This window comes from Typopeltis vanoorti, chromosome 11 (assembly GCF_054136105.1).
Source record: "Typopeltis vanoorti isolate ZY-2024b chromosome 11, IOZ_Tvanoo_1.0, whole genome shotgun sequence".
NCBI lineage: Eukaryota > Metazoa > Arthropoda > Arachnida > Uropygi > Thelyphonidae > Typopeltis > Typopeltis vanoorti.
The window spans coordinates 84,749,420-84,764,815 of NC_143559.1; the positions used below are offsets into that span (position 1 = coordinate 84,749,420).

The window sequence follows — 15,396 nt, forward strand, 5'->3', positions numbered from 1 at the left end:
GATCTCATCCTGGGTTTTTCACATCTTACACATGGCAGTCATTAGTTTGAGCAATGATCATTTGACTCCCCTAATTGTTTCCTGGCTTCATGTGATTCCTAAAATTAAACACAATATACTAATGCTCCATGAAGAGGACACTTTTTGATCCGTAAACATTATACATTATTGACATACATTATTAATACATTTGTATTAATAGCCCGGGTGTGTGGTCACAAATACAAAACACCTTTGAGCCCTTTGAACGACGTGCAGATGTTGCAGCAGGTCAAATTCTTAGCATTCCAGTGATTTTAAACTGCCCAGAAAGCGAGGCAGGATGTTCTCTGAGACAATAGCATCTAAAAATCAGTGGCTGTGATTGGTTATGGTGTCAACCAATCCAATTGAATGTTATCCTGAGTTGCTGTTTTTGTTTTCTGAGTTTCATCTGTTTTGTATGCATGAAGTGGACTACTGGTGTTGTAGGCAAATTTTTATACATAATATATAATATTATATATAATTAATAATATTATTTTATTGTTATATCATTAAAATATTAATATTATTATAATATAATATGTCTGCATGGTTAGCCTAGTGGCTATGCACTTCACAACCATATGCCTGGGAAAGGAGTGTCCTGGGTTTGATTCCCCTCACCGATGTGAAAAACTTAAGGATCTTTCTCAGACATAGCCAAGTTAGCCAGTCTCGGGCATGGATAGCAGAGTTTTTGTCCCCAGTTTATCTGGGATTTTTCCTCCCACAAGCAAGCAAACTGGCCCCTTGAACACACATGGATTATAGTCATGAATATAGCCCTTAGGGGATGCAGCAGAGGAGTGATGAACTGGCTGCATTAATTCATTGTAAAGCCCCTCATTGAGGGGGGAGGGACTCAACCCATCCTAGGAAAGATGAGAAAGAATATATAATATAGACAAGTTTTAATATATAATTTTCTATAAATTTATAACTTTTTTTGCCCATGTTTAAAATGGGAAACAGTATTGATGATCTGCTGAATGTCCCATATTCTGCTAGAGTTTTTGCAGATTGTATGGTTGTAGTCGAAGGAGGTAAACCTCATCCTCTTCCAAATTTACTATTATATTTACACCTTTGAGTAATTCAAATATATGAAACAAATATAGCATTCTTCTTCATTATTGTTTTCTAATATATCTCTATGCAGATTTGTCACAATTAATTGATAAATTAAAGTATTAAAAGTTATCCTACAATTAATTGTATTGAACCAATTAAGATGAGCACTAATGCGCTATGCACCCTTAAAACTTTCATACATTGATAAAAATGCAGTCATATGGTCAAATTGGCATGAATTTTGTAATACAGGTTGCATAAGCCATATGACAGCACACCCAACCGAAATGGGCATACGATGCCACTTGTATGTATGTATGCATGCTCTTACACATAAAAAGGTTATAAACTTATAGTACCTTCATACTGCAGGTGGGCTAAGGTTTTTTAATTATAAATTTTTTTTTTTTTTTTACATAATACAGAAATCTTCAATAGACTAAACATTGAACTATTTCATGCTATTTCAAGTTGCCATTAAGCCATGCAGTGGTCTTACATCAGGCAATGAAATTCCTTTCCCACTTAAAGACATTCACAAGCACCCATGCTCACAGCAAGATTCAAACCATAAACTTTAGGTAGAGAACAAATACACTCTAGACTAGCCTTTAACTATCACATTGATTATATAATACTGAAATTGAGAAGCAAATAAAAATCAATGGATTTTTATTTGCTTCTCATACAGGCAGAACCATGATTCTGTTTCTGCCAATTTTATGTATTTTTAATTCATGATTTCAAATTGAATAATTTATACATTAAGCACATTTTAAAAAAATCCATTTTATAGTATATAGAAAAAAAATTAATTTTAAGTGATTTTTACTTACTTATAAGCACAAATAATGAAGTATCTTTTAATAGTTTTAATCATACTAAACGTCTGATATCTATCTGTATTTACCTTCTGTTCAGGTAGATTATGTTCACATGCTAAATGCTACTATGTGTGCAACAACTAGAACAATATGTGCTATTTTAGAAAATTACCAAACAGATACAGGCATTAAGGTACCTGAGGTGCTGAAGCCTTTCATGCCACCAGGTAATAACAGTTCATCAGTTATGTATATATTTGCTAAGTAAATATTGTAATATTTATGGAAAAAAAATTATATATTTTGCACTATTATATATTTACATTATTTTTTTGCTGTATGCAAATTCAAGACTTTTTAGCATGTGTTTCAATTTGTTGTCGTCTTCATGTTAAGTGAATAATAAATGTTACTTCAGGGAAGAAAACCTCATAACATGTCCTGATTATGTTACGAGGTTCTTTTACATTTACAGTAAAAATGCAAATGCAATCCAATATTGCAATATTTGTGTTTTAATGTTATCTAAAATCTTGATTAATTATTTTCTCTTAAGTATTTACTAAACTTAATTTCAACAATTATACTAAATAAATAAGTTTTTAGAGACATGAGTGTTTATTAATAAATTATAAAACCAGTTATTTTAATCTGAAACTTACAGATCATCTTCAGTGACCTGACATTTCAAAAAAGAATAACAGCAATAATTTCAAAAGATACGAGCTGCATTCTAGAGGTGATAATAGTATAGTGCATATAAAGTTGATACATATATAAAAAAATAAATAAGGAATAGGTAAGGAAACATTCTGGTTGAAATTAGGATGATATTTATGCTTCATTTCATCATTTTCTTTGGATAAGCATTCAAATTTTGAAACAGCAAGATTGTAAAAGGGTCATAGACCAGAAGATTCTGTGGTCGTGTTGGCTCTGTGCTATGCCATACCCAACTTTTTATAGAATATGTATGATTGATGTTCTTGCAGTCTCTTCTCAAACAAATATGTTGTTAACCCAGTTTATGAGAGAAGACATAAGGAACCTGGTAAGCATTGGGAGAGAAAGAGGAGAACTGTTTATCCTTGACAGGATGCAAGACAAAATAATGTAGCCACTTAATTATTTTTTTGAGGATCTTTGAAATTGATTCAGAGATACAATCATATACAAGATATGAATATGAACAATCTCATACTTTGGATAAACTGGATACTGTTCAAATTAATCAAATTAATGTTTTTTATGCTTAAATTGGATACTTGCTTAAGAAGAGAGACCACAAAAACATCACTTGTTCATGCTCTTTATAAAAAATCTGATAAGTTGAGTCTAGTGTATAGAGTTGACAGTCTTAGCACAGAGTTAACATCAACCATAGAATCTTCTTGCCCAAGATCCATAATTCGTTACTGCTGTTTTAAATTTGAGTGCTTATTTTTTAAAATCGTACATATGTATCACCTTATCTCCTGTATTATACCACTCTAGCATGCAGCTTGTGTCTTTTAAAATCCGTTGTTGTTATTCTATATTTTTTGTATTGTGATTTCACTGAAGGTGATCTAGTTTTAGATTGAAATATTTGGTTTTAATAATTTATTAATAATGAGTGTACAGAGGATTTGAAATCAGAAGTGACCATTGCTAAGCAGGATAAAAATGGATATTACATTGTAAAAGAAGAGTATATAAGAAAGTTTTAAAAAGAATTACAGTTGAGCATCTTTTACAGGTAAACTGTAGACTTGACTACGCAAATATTATTGAAGAAAATTTGAAGCAGTTTGAAAACAAGAACCAAACATTGGAGTCTCAGTGACAAACTCTGAAGAAGACATTGATTGATTCATTTAGGGAGGTATGTGGTGAAGCTGTAAGGATACAAAAATAAGAAGATACACCAAAAGTTCCTAGCAAACAGCAAGGTGGATGCCCTAAAATAATACAGAGAAAAAAAAAGGTAAGAGAGATAAGCTAAGTCTCTTTCTGAGACAAAAGTCACAGAAACGCTTTGGTAAGAATATAGAAAATAAATATCAGGAAGGTGGCAAAATGTTCTGGAGGCTATTGAATAATCTTAGAAATAGAGGAAAGAGTATTGTAAAAGGAATCAAAGATAATAATGGTAACATGAAAACTGAAGATATGGATATCCTAGATGTCTGGAGTAATTACTTTGAAAGACTGTTAAACAAAACAAGCAGTAACATTTTCAAGAGAAATACAAAGAGGAGTGTGTATATATATATCAGGTAGAAAAAGCCATCAAAAACTTGAAATGCAGAAAAGCAGCCAGACTAGATGATATTCGACCAGAAATGCTTAAATATGGAGATATAAAAGTTTTGTAGTGGCTACACTGCATAATTTAGAGTATCTGGTCAGAAGGTTGATTTCCAGATGACTGGAGTAGATCTCTAATAGCTCCCATCTACAAAAAAAAAAAGGAAATAAAACTGAATGTGAAAATTACAGAAGAATTTCTCTACTAAGTGTTCCAGGTAAGATTTAACCAAGAATACTTTAAAAGAGGTTGAGAAGGATTGTGGAATAGAAACTGGTCAGATAGAAATTGTCAAGATCAGATTTTCACTTTACGACAAATAATTGAGAAGTGATGAGAATAAGACAAGGATATGTACTTAGGTTTTGTAGATCTAGAAAAGGCATATGAAAAGGTGCCCAGAAAAAAGCTTTACAAAGCACTACAATTATTATATGTGGTAAATGGAACATTATACAGAACAATACATAATCTATATTTAAGTTGTATGAGGCACATCCAGGAAGTATGGTCAGTTTAAAATATACTGCCAAATAAGATATGGGAAAGGGGTTGTGCATGTATGGTAGTATAGAATGACTCATTAGCTAGCTGTTGACCATTTTACTTTTGTCATGTTATTGTTTGTTGTCTTCTATGAAGAATTTATAATGAGCTGTGATAAAAACTCCCACCAGTTGTGAGGTTTATGGTGTGATATGGTTTTTGTTGGTGGAAAACAGCAGTGTTGCAGGAATTCACCAACGGCTGTGTAAGGTTTACAGGCCTAATGTAATGAGTGACAATAAAGTTAGGCAATGGTATCATTTATCTAAAGAAGGGCACAACAATGATCATGACGAAGAGCACAGTAGCCAGCCTAGTGCAGTAACAACGATTTCTTTTGATTTCCCAGTAATTTCACGCTCAGTCATTTCTGAAATTGTAACAAAAATGCAATGAGTGGAATCAGCACAAAAATTTTCGGAGCATTATGGAAATATAGGAGATGAACTTTTCTCATATAGTGATTGACGACAAAACGTCAATTTCATACATAAACATCAAGTCAAAACAATAATCAGTCACTCATGCTATTCATCATCTCCAAAGGCAAAAAAAAAATTCAAACAGGAACTGTTGGTCCAATGGTCACTGCCTTCTGGGGCCGAAAGGGGATCTTGCTCATCGATTTTCTTCTGTGTGGAACACAATTAATGCTGGTGTGTATTGTGAAACAGTGAAGAAACTGATATGAGCAATTCAGAACAAAAGATGAGGAACGCTGTCTTTAGGAATTCTGCTTTTGCATGACAATGCACAAGTTCACACTGCAGCTCGAATTCTCCAACAAATTCAGAAGTTTGGATGGGAACTTTTCAGCTACCCCCCCCCAGCCTCACTTGTGCCTAGTGATTATCTCTTGTTCCTGCATATGAAGAAACTAAAGAACAGTGTAACTCAGTGGTTGAGCTCATTGGCAGCAAACCTTTTTGACATGGGTACGAAGAAGCTGGTGCTATCATACCAAAAATGCCTGGAAGTCACTGGCAACTATATGGAAAAATATGTGGGTAGGTGGGTAAGTATTTTAGCATATAATAAATACTTTTTTCTTCTCTACCAGTTTTTTTTTTTTTTTTTTAATTCTTCACTATATCTTACTTTCTAGACACATCACATAAGTCAGCAAGCAGTTAGAATTGAAGAAAATATAGGAAGATAGTTTAATGTAAAATCAGAGATAAAACTAGGATGCACATTATCTCCACTCTTGTTCATCATCTATTTGGATCACATTATGAAAGAAAGTGGCATTAGGCTTGATGTCAGAATTGGAGATACTAAACTTAGCTCTTTGCTTTATGCAGATGATGTTGTATTCCTAAACACATCTAGTGCAAGTCTTTAGGATTCCCTGACTAAATTGAATAACAGCTGTAACCGGTTTTCATGAAAATCTGCAATAAAAAGACTAAAACTATGAAAATAGGCAGGAACATAGAAAACTTAGCTGCATTTCTGATTGGAGAATCTATAGAGCAAGCAAAATATTTCAGATATTTAGGCACAATTTTTTGTGAAAATGGCAAGTTAGATCAGGCAATAGCAGAATAAGTAAAGCTGATATTCTGAGTAGCCAGCTGAATAAATTTATATGAAAGAAGAGAGAAATTAGCCAAACTTGCAGTATACAGGACATTGTTCAATCCGGTTATAAATAATAGGTCTGAAAGTTGGGTTAGAAATGAAGCACTTCATGAGACTAGTGATCACAGTATGGGGGATTATGAGAAAAAATTAGAGAAGTGAATAGATGGCATCAATGGCAGAATCATATTAAAATTGAAGATATTAGAAAGGACTTGACATTGTTAGCATTTAAGAATGTGTAAACAGAGCTAATCTAAGATAGTATGGCCACTTAAATAAATTGAGTGAGGAAAGTTTAGCAAAACAGCCAAGATGGCAGGAAAGAGACCCAGAAGAAGACCAAGGTCTAGTTGGATTGATTCAGGCAGAAGCACGAAATGTTAGATATGACAATATAGGAGTGCTGACAAGTAATAGACTAATTTGGAGGAAAATTGTGGATAGGTGATTAATAATAATAATGTAAATTTAGCCATGTAGTGCTGTCACAGTAGCCTGAACACCCCTTTAGGGTACTTATCGGGAAATCAATGATGATAATTTATTAATTAATTCTGAATAAATTTATTTAGAAGTATAACATCATTTGCATAGAACAAAGAGCAGACATTAATGTCTCCAATTTTGATATCAGGTATTTTGATACTGCTTTCCTTCATAATGTGATCCGTATAGATGATGAATAACAGAGGGGGATAATGTACATCCTTGTCTGACACCAGATTTAACATTAAGCCACCTTCCTGTACTTCTTTCAATTCATACTGCTGACTTACAACTCAGTACATGATCGATTACTGTATTAATAATTCGTTTTATATGGTACTCTTTTTAGGAAAGATAAAAAATGGATGCAAAGTAAACGTTTAATAAATGCTTGTACCTGCATTAGTTAGTGCAATTTTTCATCAAAAAAAAGTTATCAAGGTCATTTGAACAGTTTTAGTTTTTTTTCTCATCAGCATAAATTCTATGATAACAAGCAAAATGATTCTCCACAACCTCAGCAAACAAGCGTTCTTTGATTAATATCAGGATCCATATCCATTACTTGTCGCTTAAGCGATTCTAAACTGCAAAATATTCCATCCAGTTCTTTGATTGTTATCTCCTTTGGAACTTCATCTTCACATTCCATTTGTTTGTCTTCATATGTGCATTGTTGTTCAATTTCAAGAAGATTGTTGTCGCTGAAATCTTTTGAATTTGAATCCAATAATTCTTTAACATCTTCTGCATCAACACCATCAAAACCAAGGTCTTCACTAATTGCAACAATTTCTTCAACCACATGGTTCACAGGATTTTGAAAACTACCTAAGTCATTGGCGCATTCTGGCAAAAGGTTTTTCCAAACAGCTCTCATGCAGCTAGAAGACACCTGTCTTCTAGCCCTCACGTGTCATGAATGTTTTCATTAAAATTTTTCCAAAATTCTTGGAGCATAATTGAATTTTCTCTGGTTTTTGTTTCTACTGCCTTTGAGAATGTCTTTTTAAGAAAATAGGCTTTGAAAGTTGCAATGATCCCCATTGTCCATGGATTGTAGCAGTGATGTCGTATTTGGTGGAAAAAATATAACTTCACATTCTTACACAGATCATTAAGAAAATTTGGATGACCAGGTGTGTTATCCAAAAACAAAAGAGCTTTGAAAACTAAGTTATCTTTCTTGTAATAAGCTTCAACTACTGGTCAGAAATAAGACTTAAACCAATCTTTGAATACACTTTGGGTAACCCAAGCCTTCTGATTTGCCCAACAAATTACAGGTAAAGAGTTTTGTTACATCCTTGTAAAGTCCTTGGGTTCTGAATTCAATAAACAAGCAGTGGCTTCAATTTAAAATAACCATTAGCATTCAATCCAAGCATAACAGTTAAGCGATCTTTTGATACTTTTATAGCTAGGCTGCACTGCTTCTTTTGTTTATATAAAAGTTCTAGATGTCATTTTTTCTCAATAGAGACCAGTTTCATCTACATCGAAAATTTGGTGGAAATCATAATCATTTTCTTCGATAATTTTCTACAGCTCAGCAGGAAATGTAGATGCAGCATCTTCAGTGGCACTTGCAGCTTCACCTGTTATTTTTCACATTCTTTAGTCCAGCCCTAGATTTAAAATTTTCAAGCCATTCTTTCCTAGCTGCTAATTTTGAATTGTCTTCTTTATACTTAGTCTAAGTCTTGAAAAGAGGTTTAGAGCTTTGGCCATGACATTATAGGCACTAATTGGAATTCTCTTTTGATTGCAGTCTTCCAGCCAAATAATCAACAGATCTTCTATTTCAACCATTATAGCACTTTGGTTACATGTGCATTACATACTTGCAGATGTAGATGCAACTTTACCTTGCTTGCAGTACTAATCAGCTTTGGATAAAATAGTCTGTATTGTAGACTTGTTAAAACCAAATTAGTTTGCAATTTTGAAAATTGAAACTATTTTCTCCTCTTTCCACCCTCTCAGGACTAACCTAAAGCTGAGACTTAGAATAAACAACATTGTCAAGGGTATTGACAATTCCCTTTTTCACGTCACATATAACTCGAGCTGGTATATCATCCAATCCCAAAGCTGCATTCACATTGAGGTTCTGTAATATGCACAGCATATTGCAGAACCCACCACAATTTTTTTGCAACTCATGCTTAATGATAGTAATTATCTAACTCCCGCCCAATTTACCTTCTTGACCTTGGATATACAGTGTGCTATTGCTTCCTCCAGATATCCCTTGACTATTCCCCATGCAATGTGAACATCCTTACCTTGCAGAACTGTATGCCATTTGATACTGCTTCAAGCTACCTCCTAAGCGCATCATAATCACCTGCCTTTTTGTTCCATTAACTGGAATTTCTACGTTTCACTACCTCCCAAGTCAAGGCCACATAATCATTTTCCCCAATTGTAAACAATGTAGCCACCTTAGTTATTGACAAGTCTTTTGACCTTATAAGAAGATCCAATGCTCTCATACCCCAAGTCTGCTCATTCTGATTCAAGTAATTATCTCTCAGTTTGTATGAATTTCATTTCCTTCCTGCTATGCGATCTTTCCTCCTTCCAATGTATGTCTCCAAAGATGAAGTTCCCCCCCCCCTTAATAATTACTCAATTTGCATTCATTGTACTTATCTGCTGATGCATGTCTTCCACATCATCATTCCTGGCCTATAACAGCAACCAATTTTATATTTTGTCTTATTGGCCTTGATTTCACACCAGATTGATCCAGAACTGCTATCCGCTCAGTTTACTCCCAATCTTGTTGGCTGTGATTCATCTGCTATCATCAGCAGTACCCCCACTCCTTGTTCTGTCTCCTTTATCCTCTCTGGAAATATTAAATTCATCACATTCTATCCCTCTAACTATATCATCTGCTAAGATGAAAAGCCAAACGGCTATTTTTTCTGGTGAAGTTAATTAAATTAAGGGGATAAAAATCCCTTATTGTTCCAAGCGTAAGTGACTTACGCTTGGATTCGCCGATAGTTTTCGGTATGAAACTCTTAGATCGTAGTTCTCGATTTAGAGTTTCTCATACTGGCTGAAAAACAATAAGGATTTTTATCCCCTTAATTTAATTAACTTCACCAGAAAAAATAGCCGTTTGGCTTTTCATCTTAGTTATAATATATAATATATGGGCACACCTTTATGGCATTCGTATAGTGAAGATATGCAAGTTCTTTTCACTTAAACTTTGATATCATCCAGGTCTACCTACTCCTTGATGAGACCTCAAAAAAGTTTGAAACCGGTCTGGGTAGTGACCTCTCCTCATAATGTAATGACAGTATTACATCTCCTAGGAGCTGTGTTTTTACATTATGAGAAAATATCAAGGATACTGAGGGAGCTTGCTCCACCTTTGCTTCGAGTTGCCTTGGTGTTGTACTGCTAGGTGGTCACTTAAGCTTGGATTCGCCGATAGTTCTTCGGCATGAAACTCTTAGATCGTAGTTCTCGATCTTAGAGTTTTTCAGCTACTAGCTGAAAAACAATAAGGGATTTTTATCCCCTTCATTTTTTATATCATCTGCTGTTAGCCATGTCTAGGTTGCACGTTGCACTAACCAATGCCAAAAAGTCTTTCCTCTTATTCCCGATACAAACTGGAATGACTTTTTCTTTAGAATCCACAACGCATTTATTTAAAAAAAAAAAAAAACTAACCTAAATAAATATAGAATTAATTTCCCAACATTCTTAGGCCTCCTGCTGAACAGCTGAAGCTAGCCAACAGCATCCATAGAAGGCATCTCTCATGGATGTGTATGCTTCCAGTATAAGTTTTTCCACTTATTGTTTTGTGTGCGCTTTTAGAATCATAATGTTGTATCCCTGATGATATCTCTGTTCTGCATTCATTTCATTAGACTTTCACCTCTGCCACTGATATTAATCAGAGTAAGATAATGTATGAGCATTTCATTTGGAGATTCTGTAGTTTCCTGTTTAATAAGTGCAGAAAGTCATCATAGTGTGCTATAAAAATGAAAAAAAAAAAAAAAATTGTTTACATTACTGCTATTTTCTACATTTATCATTTGAGGGGGGGTGCTTAAGGGTCAAAGCTGTATAACTGAGAGGAGACCTCCACATAGCCTTTAAAGGAATGTGGAGAACCGACCAGGGCTTCTGACCTAATGTCCAATCCTCACCTTCTCGTGGTGCACCCTGTTGGGTATCTACTTTGATACTGAACGAACGAGGATGGGCTGGCAATTTGGGATTTAGCCGACCAAATTGTATTCTTATTGGTTAAACCAAAATAAAAAATGATGGTACAACATGACAAAATTTCATGCCGGCTGGGGCGTCGCCCGGTTAAACAAGGCCCCTGTTGTTTTCGCCAGGGAACCAGGGCGAACAACGAAAAGTCAGCTACTGGAACAAATCTGAAAACAAACCCCAACTCAACATCACCAGAGTTAAAGATCGGTACTATCAACGTAAGAAGCCTGAATGGCAAAGAAATGGAGCTAGCTGAGGAATTAGATAAGTACCAGATCGACATAATAGGAGTGACTGAAACAAAAAAGACCAAAACTGGTGAGATCTTTCTGAGCAATAAATACAAAATGTTATATTCAGGCAATGACAATCAAGGAAAAGAAGGAGTAGCCATAGTATTCAACACAAAATACGAGGCTAATCTTCTTGAATGGCAGTCAGTCTCAAGTAGAGTAATGTGGGCAAATATGAGAATGGGGAACTGGACAATGAGACTTATTTGTGCCTATGGTCCCACAGAAGGTTCTACTAAGGTAGAAGTGGAGGAATTTTTTGAGGCTTTAGAAAAAGCAACTGACACAATGAAAAAGGAAAAGTTGGTCCTTGTTGGGGATCTAAATAGTAGAGTAGGAAATGATTGTGAGACATACAAAAATATTTTGGGAAAATTTGGAGAAAAGAGCAAAGCTAATAATAATGGCAAATATCTGTTGGATTTCTGCTCAGGACATGGACTGGTTATTACTAACACCATGTTCCGACATAAAAATGTGCACAAATTCACATGGAGAGAAGAGGCTAGGAATAAGAAAAGTCTCATTGACTATGTTATTGTTGATAGTGATGTTTTCTCCCTGGTGCAGGACACCAGAGTGTACAGAGGATTTGAAATTGGAAGTGATCACTATTTAGTCTTGAGCAGGATAAAATTGAATTTCATATTGAAAAGAATAACATGTAAGAAAGTTTTAAAGCGAATAAAAGTTGAGCAGCTCTCAGATGTGAACTGTAGACTAAAATACAGAAATATTATTAAAAAGAAAATGAAAGAGTTTGAGAACAGGAATCAAACCTTGGAGATTCAGTGGCAAACTCTGAAGGAAACATTGATTGATTCTGCCAGAGAGGCATGTGGTGAGGTTGTGTGCAAGGATAAAAAAATCAGAACTCCCTGGTGGACACAGGAAGTTAAAGAGGCAGTGAAGGAAAAGAAGAAAGCATATCAAAAGTTCCTGGCAAATAAGTCAGCTTTTACTCTTACAGAATACAGAGACAAATGTAAGAAAGCTAAACAGTGTGTAAAACTAGCTAAACAAAAGTCATGGGAGGACTTTGGCAAGAATATAGAAAATAAATATCAAGAAGGTTGCAAAATATTCTGGAGGTTGTTGAAGAAGCTTAGGAATGGAGGAAAGAGTGCTGTAAAAGGAATTAGAGATGATAAAGGTGAAATGAAAACAGGAGAAAAAGATATCCTTGACGTATGGAGTAATTACTTTGAAAAACTGCTAAATGAAACAAGCAGTGATGACAGCACAGTGATAAAAAACACTGACCAGGCATGCAGTCAGGAATACATATCCATACTTGAAGTAGAAAAAGCCATCAAAGGCTTGAAATGTGGAAAGGCAGCAGGAGTAGATGATATTCGACCAGAAATGCTGAAGTATGGTGGTATAAGAGTCTTACAGTGGCTGCACTGCATAGTTCAGAAAGCCTGGACAGAGGGACGAATTCCCGATGATTGGAGTAGAGCTCTCATAGTACCCATATATAAAAAGGGAAATAAAACTGAATGTGAGAATTACAGAGGTATTTCCCTACTGAGTGTTCCTGGCAAGATCTATGCAAGTATACTTGAGAAACGGTTGAGAAGAATTGTGGAAGGAAAGCTTGGTGAAGAACAAGCTGGATTCAGGCCAAATAGAGGCTGTCAGGATCAGATCTTCACTTTACGACAAATAGTCGAGAAAGCATGGGAATATAACAAAGATCTGTATTTAAGTTTTGTCGATTTGGAAAAGGCATATGACAAGGTGCCAAGAGAGAAGCTATTCAATACGCTGCAGTTATATGGTGTCAATGGGGCATTATATCAAGCAATACTTAGTCTTTATTTGAGTTGTGAGTCAGCAGTTAGAATTAAAGGAAGTACAGGAAGATGGTTTAATGTTAAATCTGGTGTGAGACAAGGATGTACATTATCCCCTCTGTTATTCATTATCTATATGGATCACATTATGAAGGAATGTGGTATTAAACCTGATATCAAAATTGGAGATGTTAATGTCAGCTCTTTGCTTTATGCGGATGATGTTATACTTCTATTTAAATCCGCTACAAGTCTGCAAGATTCTCTGACTAAATTGAATAGCTGTTGTAATAGATATGGTATGAAGGTCAGCAATAAGAAGACAAAGACAATGAAAATAGGCAGAATCATTGAAAATGTCAACTGTGTTGTGAATGGAGAACCTGTGGAACAAGTAAAACATTTCAACTATTTAGGCACGATTTTTACTAAAGATGGTAAATTAAATATAGAAATAGACAACAGAATCAGCAAAGTTGGTATGGTGGGAAGTCAATTGAATAAATTCATATGGAATAAGAGAGAAATTAGTTGGAACACTAAATTAGCTGTATACAAGACAGTGTTCAAACCAGTTTTAACTTATGGAATCTGAGAGCTGGGTCAGAAGTAAAACACTTGACCAAAGACTAGAGACCGCAGATATGAGAGTCCTGAGAAAGATTAGAGGCGTGAACAGATGGCATCAATGGCAATATCATATTAAAAATGAGGATATTAGGAAAGAACTTGACATTGTCAGCATCCAGGAATGCATTAGCAGAGCTAATCTCAGATGGTATGGTCACTTAAATAGAATGGGAGAGGAAAGATTAGCAAAACAAGTGTTCTCTGCCAGGTTGGCAGGAAAACAACCCAGAGGAAGGCCAAGATATAGGTGGATTGATACTGTACAAAGTGCCTTAGACGATAGAAATATAAGATCTGATAATGTTGGAGTCTTGACAAGTAACAGACTGATTTGGAGGAAAATTGTAGATAGGAAGTTAGTAATGATGTAATTTTTTCATGTAGTACTGTCATATCCTGTACACCCCTTGAGGGTACATGGCAGGAATTTGATGATGATGATGATGATGATCATTTGAGGGTTTTTGTGAAATTGTATAGATCACATGCTCACTTTATTTTCCTTCTTGTTGCTTATTTACATGATAATCTAGAGTGAGCACATAATTGTTCAAATTATATACTTATTGTTTCGTCATATTTTCATATGCATATTTTTCCTCTATGATATATCATTGCAAAATTTATTTTCTGTAGAATTTCAAGAAGAAATACCATTTGTGAAAACAGCACCAATTGAAGAAATGGAAACTAAGAAGCAAAGGAAACATAGAGAAGGAATGGAGAAAAAGAAAATCAATCAAGAAGAATAGTACTAATAAACTACTTATGAAATTAAATTTTACATTTCCAATCTAGAGGACACAATTTAAATTATGACCGAAAGTTGCAAAGCTTTTTTTTTTAATCAATACTATCAAGCCTTTCGCCAAGCTTGAAGCAAGTTTGCAGTTGTTAGCACATGTGCTTCTGTAATTAAAGCTTTTACATCTGAATTAAATCACAAAAAATTCCACAAAAATGTCTGTTTTATATTGAATTTATTATTCATGAAAATATTTATAACTTAAAGCTAACACATTAAAGCACTTTTTATTAAGTAATCCTTGTTCACTACATCCAAAGATATATTTCTAATATTTTTTGATAATGGGGAGGGGGGACTTTATAAACGCTTACACCAAAAACAAATTAAATATATACAAAGTTATGTTTGAAAACAAGCAACAAGCCAAAAGATAGGGAATCATTCCAAGCCAGGAGAATCTTTACATATATTGTATTTACTCTTGAGGATCTTCATGGACAGTAAAGAGTTTGGAGTAAGTTATTGATGTGGGCCATTTTCTTTAAATAGGGTCACTCAGTTGATGAAACATTGAAAATTATTACTGAGTGTGCTTTGTGGATTTAGGTTGAGATTTGCCATTTCCCCTTTCACTCTTTGACAGAATAAAGCATCTGGAAGAGATTTTTCCTGCTGCCAGAAAGGTTTCCTAGATTTTAAATGTATGTGTATATGCGTTTGTTTATATATATATATATATAGAGAGAGAGAGAGAGAGAGAGAGAAGGTTTGTATCAGCATGAAAGGATTGGTCAAGATCTTACTCGTATGCTAGATGCCTTTCATTAATATTGAA

The 15,396-nt window shown here is 34.6% G+C and overlaps 1 protein-coding gene across 1 annotated transcript in view; it reads left to right on the plus strand.

The window, feature by feature from the left end:
- The window catches only part of SerRS (Seryl-tRNA synthetase), a 114,934-nt gene extending 100,166 nt beyond the window's left edge, over positions 1–14,768 (plus strand). Inside the window, exons 10-11 of the mRNA XM_090400026.1 lie at positions 2,017–2,146; positions 14,450–14,768. Of these exons, the coding sequence (XP_090256152.1) occupies positions 2,017–2,146; positions 14,450–14,565 (246 nt within the window). The 3' untranslated portion in view covers positions 14,566–14,768. The remainder of the gene's footprint in view (positions 1–2,016; positions 2,147–14,449) is intronic.
- The last annotated feature ends 628 nt before the right edge of the window (positions 14,769–15,396 follow it).